Source organism: Coregonus lavaretus (assembly GCF_964263955.1).
Source record: "Coregonus lavaretus genome assembly, chromosome: 3".
In the NCBI taxonomy this organism is placed as follows: Eukaryota; Metazoa; Chordata; class Actinopteri; order Salmoniformes; family Salmonidae; genus Coregonus; species Coregonus lavaretus.
In genome coordinates this window covers 4,888,837-4,906,644 of record NC_139990.1, presented here as the reverse complement: position 1 = coordinate 4,906,644, position 17,808 = coordinate 4,888,837, and the positions used below count along the sequence as shown (strand labels likewise).

The 17,808-nt window shown below is 43.3% G+C and overlaps 1 protein-coding gene across 1 annotated transcript in view; it reads left to right on the top strand.

Moving 5' to 3' along the window:
- Nucleotides 1–17,320, top strand: part of LOC311126079 (cyclin-dependent kinase 6-like) — an 85,834-nt gene extending 68,514 nt beyond the window's left edge. The window contains exons 6-8 of the mRNA XM_084158474.1: nt 15,026–15,076; nt 15,204–15,339; nt 15,476–17,320. Of these exons, the coding sequence (XP_084014600.1) occupies nt 15,026–15,076; nt 15,204–15,339; nt 15,476–15,625 (337 nt within the window). The 3' untranslated portion in view covers nt 15,626–17,320. The remainder of the gene's footprint in view (nt 1–15,025; nt 15,077–15,203; nt 15,340–15,475) is intronic.
- Nucleotides 17,321–17,808: the final 488 nt, after the last annotated feature.

Here is a 17,808-nt window from a genome sequence, read left to right as displayed (position 1 = left end):
TTCCAGTGAAGGGAAATCTTAACGCTACAGCATACAATGACATTCTAGACAATTCTGTGCTTCCAACTTTGGGCAACGGTTTAGGGAAGGCCCTTTCCTGTTTCAGCATGACAATGCCCCTGTGCACAAAGTGAGGTCCATACAGAAATGGTTTGTCGAGATCGGTGTGGAAGAACTTGACTGGCCTGCACAGACCCCTGACCTCAACCCCATCAAACACCTTTGGGAGGAATTGGAACACACACTGCGAGCCAGGCCTAATCTCCCAACATCAGTGCCCGACCTCACTAATGCTCTTGTGGCTGAATGGAAGCAAGTCCCTGCAGCAATGTTCCAACATCTAGTGGAAAGCCTTCTCAGAAGAGTGGAGGCTGTTATAGCAGCAAAGGGTAGACCAACTCCATATTAATGTTCGACGAGCAGGTGTCCACATACTTTTGACCATGTAGTGTACCTCTGACCACAGGTACAGAAACCCATGGGCACTTTTTGTAATGTTGCTCTCCAGACCTAGTGCAGTGATTTCATAAAACTGGAAAAGTAAAATGTACGCAAAAATTATGATGTTGATTCTCAAGCTGTCCTGTTCTTGACAGAAACATTCATAAAAGTAAAGAGACAATGTGATGGTAAGGCATTATATATAAAGTTTGAAAGGTAACGGATAGTTCATTTACGAGTTATATGAAAACTCCAACAGCTGTATGTTTTTCATGGAATTAGTCGACTTGGGGGTTTCCTCACAAATATTGACTGTCCCTTGCTGCTACCTGGAAATATGATTTCTACTGGTGTTATATTTTTTGTCAGTTTGGTTATCAAACCGTAATAAAATTCCTCCACAGTTGGCTGTGGTTGCAGGCAACAGAGGATTCCGTTTCTTGATATAGGTATTTGTCAGTTTGTGGTGTAACGTACTTCTTCTACTGAAATCCCAAGCTGTTAATCAATCCTCCCTCACATCAGAAAAATACATGCAACAATAAAGAGTCAAGTTGCAGCCTCTTACTGTAATACAATGTACAGTTGAAGTCGGAAGTTTACATACACTTAAGTTGGAGTCATTAAAACTAGTTTTTCAACCACTCCACAAATTTCTTGTTAACAAACTATAGTTTTGGCAAGTCGGTTAGGACATCTACTTCGTGCATGACACAAGTCATGTTTCCAACAATTGTTTACAGACAGATTATTTAACTTATTAATCACTTATATTTCACTGTATCACAATTCCAGTGGGTCAGAAGTTTACATACACTAAGTTGACTGTGCCTTTAAACAGCTTGGAAAATTCCAGAAAATGATGTCATGGCTTTAGAATCTTCTAATAGGCTAATTGACATCATTTGAGTCAATTTGAGGTGTACCTGTGGATGTATTTCAAGGTCTACCTTCAAACTCAGTGCCTCTTTGCTTGACATCATGGGAAAATCAAAAGAAATCAGCCAAGACCTCAGAAAAAATACCTCCACAAGTCTGGTTCATCCTTGGGAGCAATTTCCAAAACGCTGGAAGGTACCACGTTCATCTGTACAAACAAAGGTACGCAATTATAAACACCATGGGGCCACGCAGCCGTCATACCGCTCAGGGAGGAGACGCATTCTGTCTCCTAGAGATGAATGTACTTTGGTGCGAAAAGTGCAAATCAATCCCAGAACAACAGCAAAGGACATTGTGAAGTTGCTGGAGGAAACAGGTACAAAAGTATCTATATCCACAGTAAAACGAGTCCTAAATCGACATAACCTGAAAGGCCACTCAGCAAGGAAGAAGCCACTGCTCCAAAACCGCCATAAAAAGCCAGACTACGGTTTGCAACTGCACATGGGGACAAAGATCTTACTTTTTGGAGAAATGTCCTCTGGTCTGATGAAACAAAAATAGAACTGTTTGGCCATAATGACCATCGTTATGTTTGGAGGAAAAAGGGGGGACTTGCAAGCCAAAGAACACCATCCCAACCTTGAAGCACGGGGGTGGAACCATCATGCTGTGGGGGTGCTTTGCTGCAGGAGGGACTGGTGCACATCACAAAATAGATGGCATCATGAGGAAGGAAAATTATGTAGATATATTGAAGCAACATCTCAAGACATCAGTCAGGAAGTTAAAGCTTGGTGGCAAATGGGTCTTCCAAATGGACAATGACCCCAAGCATACTTCCAAAGTTGTGGCAAAATGGCTTAAGTACAACAAAGTCAAGGTATTGGAGTGGCCATCACAAAGCCTTGACCTCAATCCTATAGAAAATGTGTGGGCAGAACTGAAAAAGCGTGTGCGAGCAAGGAGGCTTACAAACCTGACTCAGTTACACCAGCTCTGTCAGGAGGAATGGGCCAACATTCACCCAACTTATTGTGGGAAGCTTGTGGAAGGCTACCCGAAACGTTTGACCCAAGTTAAACAATTTAAATGCTACCAAATACTAATTGAGTGTATGTAAACTTCTGACCCACTGGGAATGTGATGAAATAATTAAAAGCTGAAATAAATAATTCTCTCTACTATTATTCTGACATTTCACGTTCTTAAAATAAAGTGGTGATCCTAACTGACCTAAAACAGGGATTTTTTACTAGGATTAAATGTCAGAAATTGTAAAAAAAAAACTGAGTTTAAATGTATTTGGCTAAGGTGTATGTAAACTTCCGACTTCAACTGTAGATTTCTCTTCTATAGGGTTTACATACAGTACCAGTCAAAAGTTTAGAACACCTACTCATTCAAGGGTTTTTCTTTATTTTTACTATTTTCTACATTGTAGAATAATAGTGAAGACATCAAAACTATGAAATAACACATATGGAATCATGTAGTAACTGTGATGAGGTGATGTCGAAGTAGTCAGGCGCAGGAGGGTAAATCACAGAATAACAGGCTTTATTCCGCAAATACATGAGGAGCGTCAGTGGCTAGAAGGCCGGTGATGACGAACGCCGAAGCCTGCCCGAACAAGGAGAGGAGGCAGCTTCGGAGGAAGTCGTGACAGTACCCCCCCCTTGACGCGCAGCTCCAGCAGCGTGCCGACACCGGCCTCGGGGACGGCCAGGATGACACGGAGCAGGGCGAGCCGGATTGCGACGGTGGAAATCCCGCAATAGGAAGGGATCGAGGATATCCCTCACCGGAACCCAGCACCGCTCCTCCGGACCATACCCCTCCCACTCCACGAGGTACTGAAGGCCCCCCACCCGACGCCTCGAATCCAGGATGGAACGGACGTAGAACGTAGTAAGCCAACAAGTGCTCAGCATATGTGAGAACTCCTTCAAGACTGTTGGAAAAGCATTCCAGGTGAAGCTGGTTGAGAGAATGCCAAGAGTGTGCAAAGCTGTCATCAAGGCAAAGGGTGGCTATTTGAAGAATCTGAAATATAAAATATATTTTGATTAGTTTAACACTTTTTTGGTTACTACATGATTCCATATGTGTTATTTCATAGTTTTGATGTCTTATTCTACAATGTAGAAAACAGTACAAGTAAATATGTGTATATGCTACTGTTTTGAGTTTGTGATGAACATGAGAGAGAGTGTAAAAGATAAGCGGTCAATAGTAGTGCACTAAATAGGAAATAGGATGCCATTTGGGACACCGTCGCTGTTGTGGTTTGGGAGCGGTGCCAACGGGGAGGGATCTGTCTGTAATTTGTTTCCTTTCCCAACCGTCCGTCCTTACAGCGAGACGCACGTCTCCCCCTCTCACTAACGACGGATACACCACAGGTGTGTGTGTGTGTCCGTTCATTATTGTGTGTATGTGTTTTGCATGTGTGTGGCCTGTGTGTTTTGTACAGTATGTGTGTTTGTACAGTACGTTTGTGTGTGTTGATTTTCCTGCTGTAGCTCGATGACACAGACCATGGCTGATTATTCCCCATTGTCCTGGAGAGGATGTGAAGGGCTGTGTTTTCCCATAACACTGATGTCACAGGCAGGACGCTGAGGACGGACGGATGGACAGATGGGATGGAGGAGAGGACAGATCTCTGTCTTGGGATGACGATATCCTGTCTCTGTGCTTGCGTACGTGCACCGGTGGCATACCACAGTTTCGCAGGGCCCCTGCGACTTCCTACAATTCTTCACATTTTGCCATGAGGCTGAGATAAAAATGTGCAGTTTTATAGCTAATCTCATGCTATTCTACACATTTTGCCATGAGGCTGAGAGAAACGTTTGCAGTTTTACAGCAAATCTTTATTTGAAAACATTTTTTCCATGGATTATGACCTGTTCATATGCTATCGGGGGGGGGCTCAGAGCCCCAAGTTGTGGTCAGGAGGGTTATGAAGGGAGCATAAAAAGATATATGATCCATTTAATGACCTGGAAGAAATGTACTGTTGTAGGTTAAACCTTCACCTGGGAAATTTCTGGTGAGGTTATAGTCTGCTTGGTTTGTATGTAATTACTTTATGACATTTAACTGTTGGCATTAGGTCTTTTTTGGCACCAAAAACATAAAGGTCTATCGTGGTTTGACAGTAGGTTGGTAGGTTTAACTACACCCACCCATGGCTTAACCTTGGATGTGTCCCAAATGGCACCCTATTCCATATATAGTACACTACTTTTAACCAGAGCCCTATGGGAGGAATAGGGTGACATTTGGGACGTAGGCCTTTCCTCACAGTACCTTACTAACATATCAATGAGTGTTCTCACAATGCTACTCTAACTATGGATGTCCACATCCCACTATACTAACACACCTATGGCTCTTTTCACACTATTCTGCTAACCAACCCGTAATGACACTCCAACTGGCGCACTAACACACCTACCGTGTGTGCGTGTGTGTGTGTGTGTGTGTGTGTGTGTGTGTGTGTGTGTTGGTGCATGCGTTGCGTGTGTCTGAGTGAAGACAGTAGAGGCTAGGTGGGAGTCTCCCTGTGACACAATGAGCTGTAAAAGCATGTGTGTTCAGGACCTGGCTCCTGGCCAACTCTGCCTGGAGGTAGACGGTAGGACCTGGCTCCTGGCCAACTCTGCCTGGAGGTAGACGGTAGGACCTTTGATGTCTATGAACAGCACCCCTCAGTCTCTCTCGCTCTCTCTCTCTCTCTCTCACTCTGTCTATCCTGCAGGTGATTAAGGTGGCTGTTTTAAAGGCCAACTGTTACAGATTAAAGGGCACCTGGGAACTGCCTCTGACTGAGTCAGAGAGAGAGAGAACATGAGCTCATGGGCTCCTGAGTTCTTCTGCCAAAAATTGAATTATAGTTAAATATAGATAAACTTGGATTTTTTCCATACTTAAAAACTTGATTTTGGACAGCTCAGCGTTCAACACCATAGTGCCCACAAAGCTCATCATTAAGCTAAGGAGCCTGGGACTAAACACCTCCCTCTGCAACTGGATCCTGGACTTCCTGACGGGCCGCCATCAGGTGGTAAGGGTAGGCAACAACATATCTGCCACGCTGATCCTCAACACTGAGGCCCCTTAGGGGTGCGTGGTTAGTCCCCTCCTATACTCCCTGTTCACCTACGACTGTGTGACCAAACATGACTCCAACACCATCATTACGTTTGCTGACAACACAACAGTGGTAGGCCTGATCACCGACAACGATGAGACAGCCTATAGGGAGGAGGTCAGAGACCTGGCAGCGTGGTGCCAGGACAACAACCTCTCCCTCAATGTGACCAAGACAAAGGAGCTGATCATGGATTACAGGAAAAGGCGGGCCGAACAGGCCCCCAATAACATCGATGGGGCTGTAGTGGAGCGGGTCGAGAGTTTCAAGTTCCTTGGTGTCCACATCACCAACAAACTATCATGGTCCAAACACACCAAGACAATCGTGAAGAGGGCACGACAACACCTTTTCCCCCTCAGGAGACTGAAAAGATTTAGCATGGGTCCCCAGATCCTCAAAAATGTATACAGCTGCACCATCGAGAGCATCCTGACCGGTTGCATCACCGCCTGGTATGGCAACTGCTCGGCATCTGACCATAAGGCGCTACAGAGGGTAGTGCGTACGGCCCAGTACATCACTGGGGCCATATATATATATATATATATATATACAGTGAGGGAAAAAAGTATTTGATCCCCTGCTGATTTTTTACGTTTGCCCACTGACAAAGACATGATCAGTCTATAATTTTAATGGTAGGTTTATTTGAACAGTGAGAGATACCAGGTCACCAGGTTTGCACACATCTCAGGAGGGATTTTGTTCCACTCCTCTTTGCAGATCTTCTCCAAGTCATTAAGGTTTCGAGGCTGACGTTTGGCAACTCGAACCTTCAGCTCCCTCCACAGATTTTCTATAGGATTAAGGTCTGGAGACTGGCTAGGCCACTCCAGGACCTTAATGTGCTTCTTCTTGAGCCACTCCTTTGTTGCCTTGACTGTGTGTTTTGGGTCACTGTCATGCTGGAATACCCATCCACGACCCATTTTCAGTGCCCTGGCTGAGGGAAGGAGGTTCTCACCCAAGATTTGACGGTACATGGCCACGTCCATCGTCCCTTTGATGCGGTGAAGTTGTCCTGTCCCCTTAGCAGAAAAACACCCCTCTTGGGGTCTTAGGCAGCATTCCTCCTCCTCCAAACACGGCGAGTTGAGTTGATGCCAAAGAGCTAGATTTTGGTCTCATCTGACCACAACACTTTCACCTAGTTCTCCTCTGAATCATTCAGATGTTCATTGGCAAACTTCAGACGGTCCTGTATATGTGCTTTCTTGAGCAGGGTGACCTTGCGGGCGCTGCAGGATTTCAGTCCTTCACGGCGTAGTGTGTTACCAATTGTTTTCTTGGTGATTATGGTCCCAGCTGCCTTGAGATCATTGACAAGATCCTCCCGTGTAGTTCTGGGCTGATTTCTCACTGTTCTCATGATCATTGCAACTCCACGAGGTGAAATCTTGCATGGAGCCCCAGGCCGAGGGAGATTGACAGTTCTTTTGTGTTTCTTCCATTTGTGAATAATCGCACCAACTGTTGTCACCTTCTCACCGAGCTGCTTGGCGATGGTCTTGTAGCCCATTCCAGCCTTGTGTAGGTCTACAATCTTGTCCCTGACATCGTTGGAGAGCTCTTTGGTCTTGGCCATGGTGGAGAGTTTGGAATCTGATTGATTGATTGCTTCTGTTGACAGGTGTCTTTTATACAGGTAACAAGCTGAGATTAGGAGCACTCCATTTAAGAGTGTGCTCCTAATCTCAGCTCGTTACCTGTATAAAAGACACCTGGGAGCCAGAAATCTTTCTGATTGAGAGGGGATCAAATACTTATTTCCCTCATTAAAATGCAAATCAATTTATAACATTTTTGACATGCGTTTTTCTGGATTTTGTTGTTGTTATTCTGTCTCTCACTGTTCAAATAAACCTACCATTAAAATTATAGACTGATCTTTGTCAGTGGGCAAACGTACAAAATCAGCAGGGGATCAAATACTTTTTTCACTCACTATATATATATATATATATATATATATATATATATATATATATATATATATATATATATATATATATATATATTTATATATATATATACTAGGCGGTGTCAGAGGAAAGCCCAACAAATTGTGAAAGACTCCAGCCACCCTAGTCATAGACTGTTCTCTCTGCTAGTGCACGGTAAGCAGTACCGGAGAGCCAAGTCTAGGTCCAAAAGGCTTCTCAACAGCTTCTACCCCCAAGCCATAAGACTCCTGAACAGCTAATCATGGCTACCTGGACTATTTGCACCCCCACCCCATCTTTTTACGCTGATGCTACTCTGTTAATTATGTATGCATAGTCACTTTAACTCTACCTCAACTAGCCGGTGCCCCCGCACATTGACTCTGCACCGGTACCCCCCTGTATATATAGCCTCCCTACTGTTATTTTATTTTACTTCTGCTCTTTTTTTCTCAACACTTTTTTGTTGTTGTTGTTTTATTTTACTTTTTTATTAAGAAATAAATGCATTGTTGGTTAAGGGCTGTAAGTAAGCATTTCATGGTAATGTCTACACCTGTGGTATTCGGCGCATGTGGCAAATAAAATTTGATTTGATTTCATCAAAGCCAAAGGAACTGCACAATATTAAGAAATTTGGTGTTTGTCCCATTTTGTAAATTCTTGGTTGGTGAGCGGACCCCAGACCTCACAACCATAAAGGGCAATGGGTTATATAACTGATTCAAGTATTTTTAGCCAGATCCTAATTGGTATGTCAAATTGTATGTTCTTTTTGATGGCATACTGTTGACAGTTGTCCTCCACTACCATTACTCAACTGTAGTAGACAGAGAAGTCCCCAGGCCCCAGTTTCTCACTGTTAACTCACTCCCTTCATCAAAGGTTTTCCCCCAAATACTTCAACCTTTTATTCATCGCTTTTTGAAGAAAGAAAAATCCAGTTTCACACTGACTGACAAGCTATAAGTACAATTTGTCTCAGGAATTTGAAGCAAATATCATGCAAGACTGCATCTGCATGGTTTAGATGGAAAAGTCACTGAGCTGCGAATGACACAGAGAGAGGTGTTGACATTCCGCTAATCTAAAGGTTGGACATGTTATGTTAATGCCGTCAACGCAGGAGGACACTCACAGCCTTCTTTACTTTCTCATAGTGCACTGGCACATTGACAAACCTCTCAAAGACATAACCTCATGCGGATTTCACTCACAGACACACATAATATCACTCTCCCACACACACAGACAGGCACATACACATTCCAGAGGTTGTGTGGAATGTGGGACAGATTGGTTGGCCCAGTCCTACCCCTCTAACATCTCCTTGTCTAGTCCTGGCAGTCTCCTAACTGTGTAATTATGTTAAGGCCATTTTCTTCCCATAGTCACCTGACACTACCTTGTCATGTCTGCATCTTTATGTAAAGTGTTCCTAATGTTTCCCTTTTGTATCTTCCAGACCGCCACATCCAATCCTTTCTCCTTACCTCCATATTCACCTCTTTCCAAACCCTTTCCCCATATTCCTGTGTGTGTAATAAATACCCATAATGCTGTATTCCTCATCTCCACTTCCTTATTGCATTCTGACCGATACGTCATGGTGGCAGCAGAAATCCTAAAACATCCTCATACAGTCCTTACTTCATTTTATAAGTGTGCGTGTGTGCGCCCGTGTGTCAGTCCTGTGAGAAGCCAGTCATCCATTCAAACCAACAAACCACTCCTGGTTTAAAAATGGACCTCTTGGAAATATCTGTCATACTTGTTTTGGCATGATGACGTTGTTTTAGGTGATGTTTTCCATCTAAAGGCAGAGAACTGATTTGGTCTGATCTTTATGGTTCAAACCTCAGACTCTCAACATGCCCACCAAGTATTTCTTGATGCCTTACAGTAACAGTATACAGGAATACTAGTGTAGTGAGCCATTGAGGTAAGTGTGGTTAGAGGGGGTGTATTGGTCAGGAAGGCATCTACTTGGTGAAATAGGGCAGAGTTCAGTTCCACCATTGTAGCTGCTAGGTTTGTATAACCTGCTATGGAGCACCCTTAACCTGTCAAAGTGTGTGACAAAATAATTGCTGTCACTGTAAAATGTGCAAACTACCATCAAGTCTTTCTGCCTGTGTCTAATCTTCAAAGTCTTAGCATGTAGGGGAAATGTGGGTGTTCAACAATGCAAAGATTACAGCAGGGAAAAATGCAGCCAGTACATAGTTACTGCTTAGTTTTTCTGTTCAGTGAAGTACTATAGCTACAGAGTACAGCAATAACTACACTGTCACTACCTCATTTCACAAGATGCTGCAATACACTGACATACAGCGTACTCTATCCCTCTCTCCCCCGCTCTCTCTCTCCCCTCTCTCTCTCCCCCCATCTCTCTCCCCCCATCTCTCTCTCCCCATCTCTCTCTATCTCTCTTTCTCTCTCCATCTCTCTCACTCATTCTCTCGCTCAATGATCCCAAGGAGCAATGCAGTCATTACTTGCTAATGTGTAATTACTGTTAAAGAACTACGTTTGCAGTGGTACTGTGTGTTATTTTGTCAGTCATTGCATGATAGCACATGAGAAGTGAAGTGCCTCTGAGCACATTCTCTCACAACAGAGAGATTATTTGCCTCTTTGAAGGTTTATATTTCTCTCCCAGCTAGTCTCTGTTAGAATAATTCAACCGTTCTTTCACATGGTACAGCACTGCTCGCCCTCCCCCTACCCACCACTACACACACACGCACACACACACACACACACACACACACCACAAGGCCCACAGAGAGCTAAGGCAGACACACATGAGGCTGAGGGATAAATAGGCTTTTTTCTACCCGTTGCTTGGTTGGGAGCAACGGTCGTTTGAGTTGAGAGCAGGCCTGTATGTGCTGATGAAGACTGTTGGAATTTGTGTGGGTGCCAGGGGAAGCATGCCCGCCCACGGCCGGCCAGGACGGCCCAAAGCCACAGGAACCACCAGCAGGCCTGCTCTTTCCCTTCATCCTCAGCCTCTCTCCACCTCCTCCCTCCATCTTCTCACACACGGTAAAAACAAATGTTGGCCCAAACTTAGCTCCAACTTGAGCAAACGTAGGCAAAAATTCAGTCAACTTAAAATTCTGCATTTGCTCAAATTGTCTCATGTTTATTCAACTAGAAACTATCTGGGCATCTTATCTTTAAACAAACGGCTGCAGAACAAGTCACACACACACACAGTGCTTTTAACATGCTATGTTTTCAACTTACATATTTGACACACTGTACATGATTACTTTGTGCATGTTCATTTATACAGTAATTAACATGTCCTCACCTAGGATTTGAACTCTCAACCTCTTGGTTCACAGCATTCCAATCTTCCTACTACGCCTCCATGTCTGTGTCAATAACTGATTTCACCTGTATTGCTACACTTTGCACTTCAAAGTAAATCTCAGCTCTGTTAAAAGTAAACTCAACAAAAACTATTTTATTTATCATAGTGATTAAGGAGTAACATTAAAATAGTAATATGCCTCATCAACATTAGACAACTATACAGAAAAACCGAAGTAAATCAAATAATTGATGAGAGAATAGTCAGATGAACTGATAATTGACACAGACATGGTGGCATTGCAGGAAGATCAAAATACCATGAACCAAGAGGTTGTGAGTTCAAATCCCAAGTGAGGACATGTTGAATAATAATTACTGTATTCTGTGCAAAAGTATTAATCTCCTTTTGGCGTTTTTCCTATTTTGTTGCATTACAACCTGTAATTTAAATAGATTTTTATTTGGATTTCATGTAATGGACATACACAAAATAGTCCAAATTGGTGAAGTGAAATGAAAAAAAAATTACTTGTTTCAAAAAATTATACTAAATAAATAACGGAAAGCTGGTGCGTGCATATGTATTCACCCCCTTTGCTATGAAGCACCTAAATAAGATCTGGTGCAACCAATTACCTTCAGAAGTCACATAATTAGTTAAATAAAGTCCACCTGTGTGCAATCTAAGTGTCACATGATCTCAGTATATATACACTTGTTCTGAAAGGCCCCAGAGTCTGCAACACCACTAAGCAAGGGGCACCACCAAGCAAGCAGCACCATGAAGACCAAGGAGCTCTCCAAACAGGTCAGGGACAAAGTTGTGGAAAAGTACAGATCAGGGTTGGGTTATAAAAAAATATCCGAAACTTTGAACATCCCACCATTAAATCCATTATTAAAAAATGGAAAGAAAATGGCACCACAACAAACCTGCCAAGAGAGGGCCGCCCACCAAAACTCACGGACCAGGCAAGGAGGGCATTAATCAGAGAGAAACCAAAGATAACTCTGAAGGAGCTGCAAAGCTCCACAGCGGAGATTGGAGTATCTGTCCATATGAACACTTTAAGCTGTACACTCCACAGAGCTGGGCTTTACGGAAGAGTGGCCAGAAAAAAGCCATTGCTCAAAGAAAAAAATAAGCAAACACATTTGGTGTTCGCCAAAAGGCAGGTGGGAGATTCCCCAAACATATGGAAGAAGGTACTCTGGTCAGATGAGACTAAAATTGAGCTTTTTGGCCATCAAGGAAAACATTTACATTTACGTCATCATAGAAAACGCTATGTCTTTTGCAAACCCAACACCTCTTATCACCCCGAGAACACTATTCCCACAGTGAACCATGGTGGTGGAAGCATCATGCTGTCGGGATGTTTTTCATCGGCAGGGACTGGGAAACTGGTCAGAATTGAAGGAATGATACAGGTAAATACAGGGAAATTCTTGAGGGAAACCTGTTTCAGTCTTCCAGAGATTTGAGACTGGGATGGAGGTTCACCTTCCAGCAGGACAATGACCCTAAGCATACTGCTAAAGTAACACTTGAGTGGTTTAAGGGGAAACATTTAAATGTCTTGGAATGGCCTGGTCAAAGCCCAGACCTCAATCCAATTGAGAATCTGTGGTATGACTTAAAGATTGCTGTACACCAGCGGAACCCATCCAACTTGAAGGAGTTGGAGCAGTTTGCCTTGAAGAATGGGCAAAAATCCCAGTGGCTAGATGTGCCAAGCTTATAGAGACATACCCCAAGAGACTTGCAGCTGTAATTGCTGCAAACGGTGGCTCTACAAAGTATTGACTTTTGGGGGGTGAATAGTTATGCACGCTCAAGTTTTCTGTTTTTTGGTCTTATTTCTTGTTTGTTTTGCTAGAAAAAATATTTTGCATCTACAAAGTGGTAGGCATGTTGTGTAAATCAAATGATACAAACCCCCCAAAACATCCATTTTAATTCCAGGTTGTAAGGCAAAAAATAGGAAAAATGCCAAGGGGGGTGAATACCTTCGCAAGCCACTGTAAATGAATATGTACAATGTAATCGTTTGTTAAATATTGTATGTAAGTTAAACGCTTAAATAATCATTTATAGTTAAATGAACATATGCGACAAGTTAAGCAAACACATAATTTTTGCCTACGTTTTCTTAAGTTGGAGCTAAGTTTTGGACAACGTTTATTTTATTTTTTCAGGTAGAGTTGAGTAAACTTAAAAAAGGCTGTGGAACCAGTTACTTAATAATAATGAGTTGAAACAAGTACTTTGTTTTACAGTGCAGACTCCTTACGCTGCTGGGCCATGATCATGCCTTCCTCCCATGTGCTGCTGAAACAGTCCTCTGCTGGGCCATGATCATGCCTTCCTCCCATGTGCTGCTGAAACAGTCCTCTGCTGGGCCATGATCATGCCTTCCTCCCATGTGCTGCTGAAACAGTCCTCTGCTGGGCCATGATCATGCCTTCCTCCCATGTGCTGCTGAAACAGTCCTCTGCTGGGCCATGATCATGCCTTCCTCCCATGTGCTGCTGAAACAGTCCTCTGCTGGGCCATGATCATGCCTTCCTCCCATGTGCTGCTGAAACAGTCCTCTGCTGGGCCATGATCATGCCTTCCTCCCATGTGCTGCTGAAACAGTCCTCTGCTGGGCCATGATCATGCCTTCCTCCCATGTGCTGCTGAAACAGTCCTCTGCTGGGCCATGATCATGCCTTCCTCCCATGTGCTGCTGAAACAGTCCTCTGCTGGGCCATGATCATGCCTTCCTCCCATGTGCTGCTGAAACAGTCCTCTGCTGGGCCATGATCATGCCTTCCTCCCATGTGCTGCTGAAACAGTCCTCTGCTGGGCCATGATCATGCCTTCCTCCCATGTGCTGCTGAAACAGTCCTCTGCTGGGCCATGATCATGCCTTCCTCCCATGTGCTGCTGAAACAGTCCTCTGCTGGGCCATGATCATGCCTTCCTCCCATGTGCTGCTGAAACAGTCCTCTGCTGGGCCATGATCATGCCTTCCTCCCATGTGCTGCTGAAACAGTCCTCTGCTGGGCCATGATCATGCCTTCCTCCCATGTGCTGCTGAAACAGTCCTCTGCTGGGCCATGATCATGCCTTCCTCCCATGTGCTGCTGAAACAGTCCTCTGCTGGGCCATGATCATGCCTTCCTCCCATGTGCTGCTGAAACAGTCCTCTGCTGGGCCATGATCATGCCTTCCTCCCATGTGCTGCTGAAACAGTCCTCTGCTGGGCCATGATCATGCCTTCCTCCCATGTGCTGCTGAAACAGTCCTCTGCTGGGCCATGATCATGCCTTCCTCCCATGTGCTGCTGAAACAGTCCTCTGCTGGGCCATGATCATGCCTTCCTCCCATGTGCTGCTGAAACAGTCCTCGGTACACTCTTGTCTGCTCCATTAGAATCTATTTATCCTGCTACTGGTCACTATTACTCCTGTTTACATGTATAATTTACCACTAGTATATAACCATAAGTATTTATATATACCTGCTACCAGTCACTTACCAGCCCAGTTTACATGTATATCCGTATATCACGCCCACACTTACACTCTTACACACACCCTCACACTTACACACACCCTCACACTTACACACACCCTCACACTTACACACACCCTCACACTTACACACACCCTCACACTTACACACACCCTCACACTTACACACACCCACCCACCACTTATACTGATGCCATACTGTTTAGTATTGTTATTAATACCTCAAACTACTCCAGTATCCCTGCACATTGTACATTTGGTATTGGCACTGACCCTGTATATAACTTTCTCTCTTATTTATTATTTATCGTGTTTTCTTTATTATATATCATGTTTTATTGGTTATTATTTTGATATTGATTACTGCACTGTTGGATAGAGCATGCAAGTTAAGCATTTCACTGTACTTGTGCATGTGACAAAAAAACTTGAACTTGGTCTCAACATCCAGGAAAGCCAATTATTTACAGTAGAACCGAGTGAGGGGTGGAATGGGTATGTCCGTTATGGATGATGTCTGCCTGTCCAGCTCAGTAGGAATGGGTCATATTTGTGTTGAGGAGATGGAGACAGCATAAAGGCTACCTGCATCACTACCACAGCTCCCATGGATTTATGAAGGACAAATTAGAATGTATGAATTTGACCTGGGGATTTCTTTTTTTTAAACTAATTTATCTGATTCATTGAACACAGTTTGTTACTTAAACTTCAGTTATATTGACATGTGCTCTTCCTCTCTCAGGCCTTTGTTTCGAGGAAGCTCAGATGTTGATCAGCTGGGCAAGATTTTAGAGTAAGTACCATGTTCTACGTCATATTTACAGTTAACAATCAATTGACAAATAAAGAGGATTGTGATTATGATGATGACGGTAATGATGACGACAAAAATAGTGATGATGATAATGATGATCCTTCAGTGTGGTCGGGGTTCCCTCGGTGGAGGACTGGCCCCAGGAAGTAGCCCTACCACAGAGCGCCTTCTCCCCACGACCCCCTCAGCCAATCGGAGAACTTGTCCCTGACATGGACGAGATGGGGAAATCCCTTTTACTGGTGAGTATCAGACACACTCAAAATACAGTACATACTGTTGCAAATTGATTTGTCCGAAGGGAATTAAACTCGCACTTTTCTTTTTGTTAAGGAAAATGTTATAATAATAATATTTGTTTGATCTTTCTCCATACAGCAATTCCTGGCGTTCAATCCCTCCAGAAGGATATCAGCGTTTGCTGCTCTGACCCACCCCTACTTCCAGAGTGTGGATAGTGACACTAAGAATGTGTACGCCCAGCCCATCGGCAGCAACAAGCCCACCCTGGAGGAGAGAGCTGCCTGACAGCCCCCCAGCCCAGGACTGGACTGGCCTGACAGAGAAAGAGAGCAATAAACAGAGACATTTGATTCCAAAAGGAAACAGTGCTGTCTTCCACAATTTACTGATTTGAATGCTGCTTTTTAGAATACTTAAAAACAAAAACAAAAAAATAAACAATGCAAGGACCCCTGATGCTGAGATGTACTGCCACCAGGGGAGAACCTCTGGATGTCCAGGAGCTGTTGCCTCTTGTCTCTCCTTCCTTAGCCTAAGAAGAGGCTCCTTGTGGGGGAACACCAAGCAAGGGTAGGTCGGCATGGACCTCACCTGGAGCTCACCTTCACAACAACCGAGAGAGAGGACACACACACACACATTTTCATCCAATGCAGGAGGACCTCACACTGCCTAGCGTTACTTCTGGTCCAAACAAACACTTGTGTTTTGATATCACTGCCACCTACAGGTTGTCCTGTGTTACTGCAGGCCAGAGCAGGATTTCTGATGGGCTTCATTTTATAAGACTTTAAATGGTGCGAACAGGAAAGACTGAAAATGTGTGACTTTGAGTTCCTCTTATGGCATCCGTACTTCAGTGTCATAAACTGTGATGAAATCTGATGGACTCCATTCAAGACTCTATGTATGACCTGATGCACAGGGCATAGTAAAGTGATTATATGTTGAATGAGGTCGATGTACGCACTATTCAGCACAATTACATTTGGCATAAAAGCATGATTCTGTATTTCCTAACTTAATTTTAAAGTTATTGACAGTTGATGTCTTATTTTCTATTTTGTCTTAATTTTATTGGACTTTAACAACATGTGGGGATTGAAATGTAAATCTCTGGTAAAATCTAGAAAAAAGACTAGGTAAAATCCAAGGGAGGAAAGGTTTGACAATGTGAGGCATGTAGAATGGATCGGGTAGTGGACTGGTATAGACCTAGATACTGCACTAATACTGTCAGTAGTGGTGAATAGCTGGTTTGACTTACATATCCAGCACACTGACACTGGTAGCAGGATAGTAGTACGGTTAGTGTAGGTGTGGGTCAGTGAAATGTTCTTAGTTGGGAGATGTTGTAGAGAGAAAAGGCAGGTGGATCTGTCGGATTCAGAGGAGGTTGAACATTGTACCTGCTTCATTTGGACTGGGTCTCAATGGGTTACATAGAAACGTACAGTGGTTCATGTTGAAACACACCGCTGTTCTGTGTTAAGAATGGTTGTTTTAACAGTGATGCTCACCTTACTTATTATGCTCACGTTGATTCAATATGACTAGCTAGAGTGCTTTCAGAGTTGCTCCCTCCACGGGATTGGCTGAAGGCTAGTCAAGGTAAATAGAGTTTGTTTGTTTGTAAAACTTCTTACTGCACAGTAATACATGTAGACCATAACTTTTCACTCCGATATATCTAGTGCTGCTAACACACAAATACACTCAGGATCTTATTAGAAATCGAATCAGAAATCATTCGGACACACTTTGCACATTCATGATTAGACTGCATCAACTGTTTCAGTGGATGATGTTAATGCTATAACATGATTGTGTTACTATTTTAATATTACATAATTAATGACTGCGTGAATCAAACTTCATGTTTGCTACGATACAGTATGTTTGATATCCTACATGTTTTTCAGTGTCAGGGCACACATGGTTTAATCTATTACATGATAAAATAAAAACCACATGAAAGGATTTTTGTCTGAGCTCCCATCTCCATGTAGCTGCAGAGTTGTTTTTACTCATCTCTGTCCTGTCAGATGTTTCATGCCATTGATGGATACATTAAAGACTTCATATTATAACTCTTGAGAAATAGGGATTGTCAAGCTTCCTTGGTATCGGTCAGTTCAACGTCAACTGCCCTCCTAATAAGTAGACTATCGTCGTTGTAGTCTACAGTGTATACACTTGAAGCGATCACAGTATGTTTTTGTTTGGTTTAAGAGGTTCATTGGTCATTTGTCATTTAAAACACAGGACAGGAATACCTTTGTCTATGTAATAGAAAATAATAAAATTATGCTTTTTTACAGCCACCTACATGGGGGGGTCTGCCATAGATTTCCTACGATTGCAGAAATGCACATATGATAGCTCTGTATTGCAAATACCCTTTAGCCAATGAACAGTACTGAAACATTTGGTATTTTAGCACATTTTCTAAGCTCCAAGGATGAACG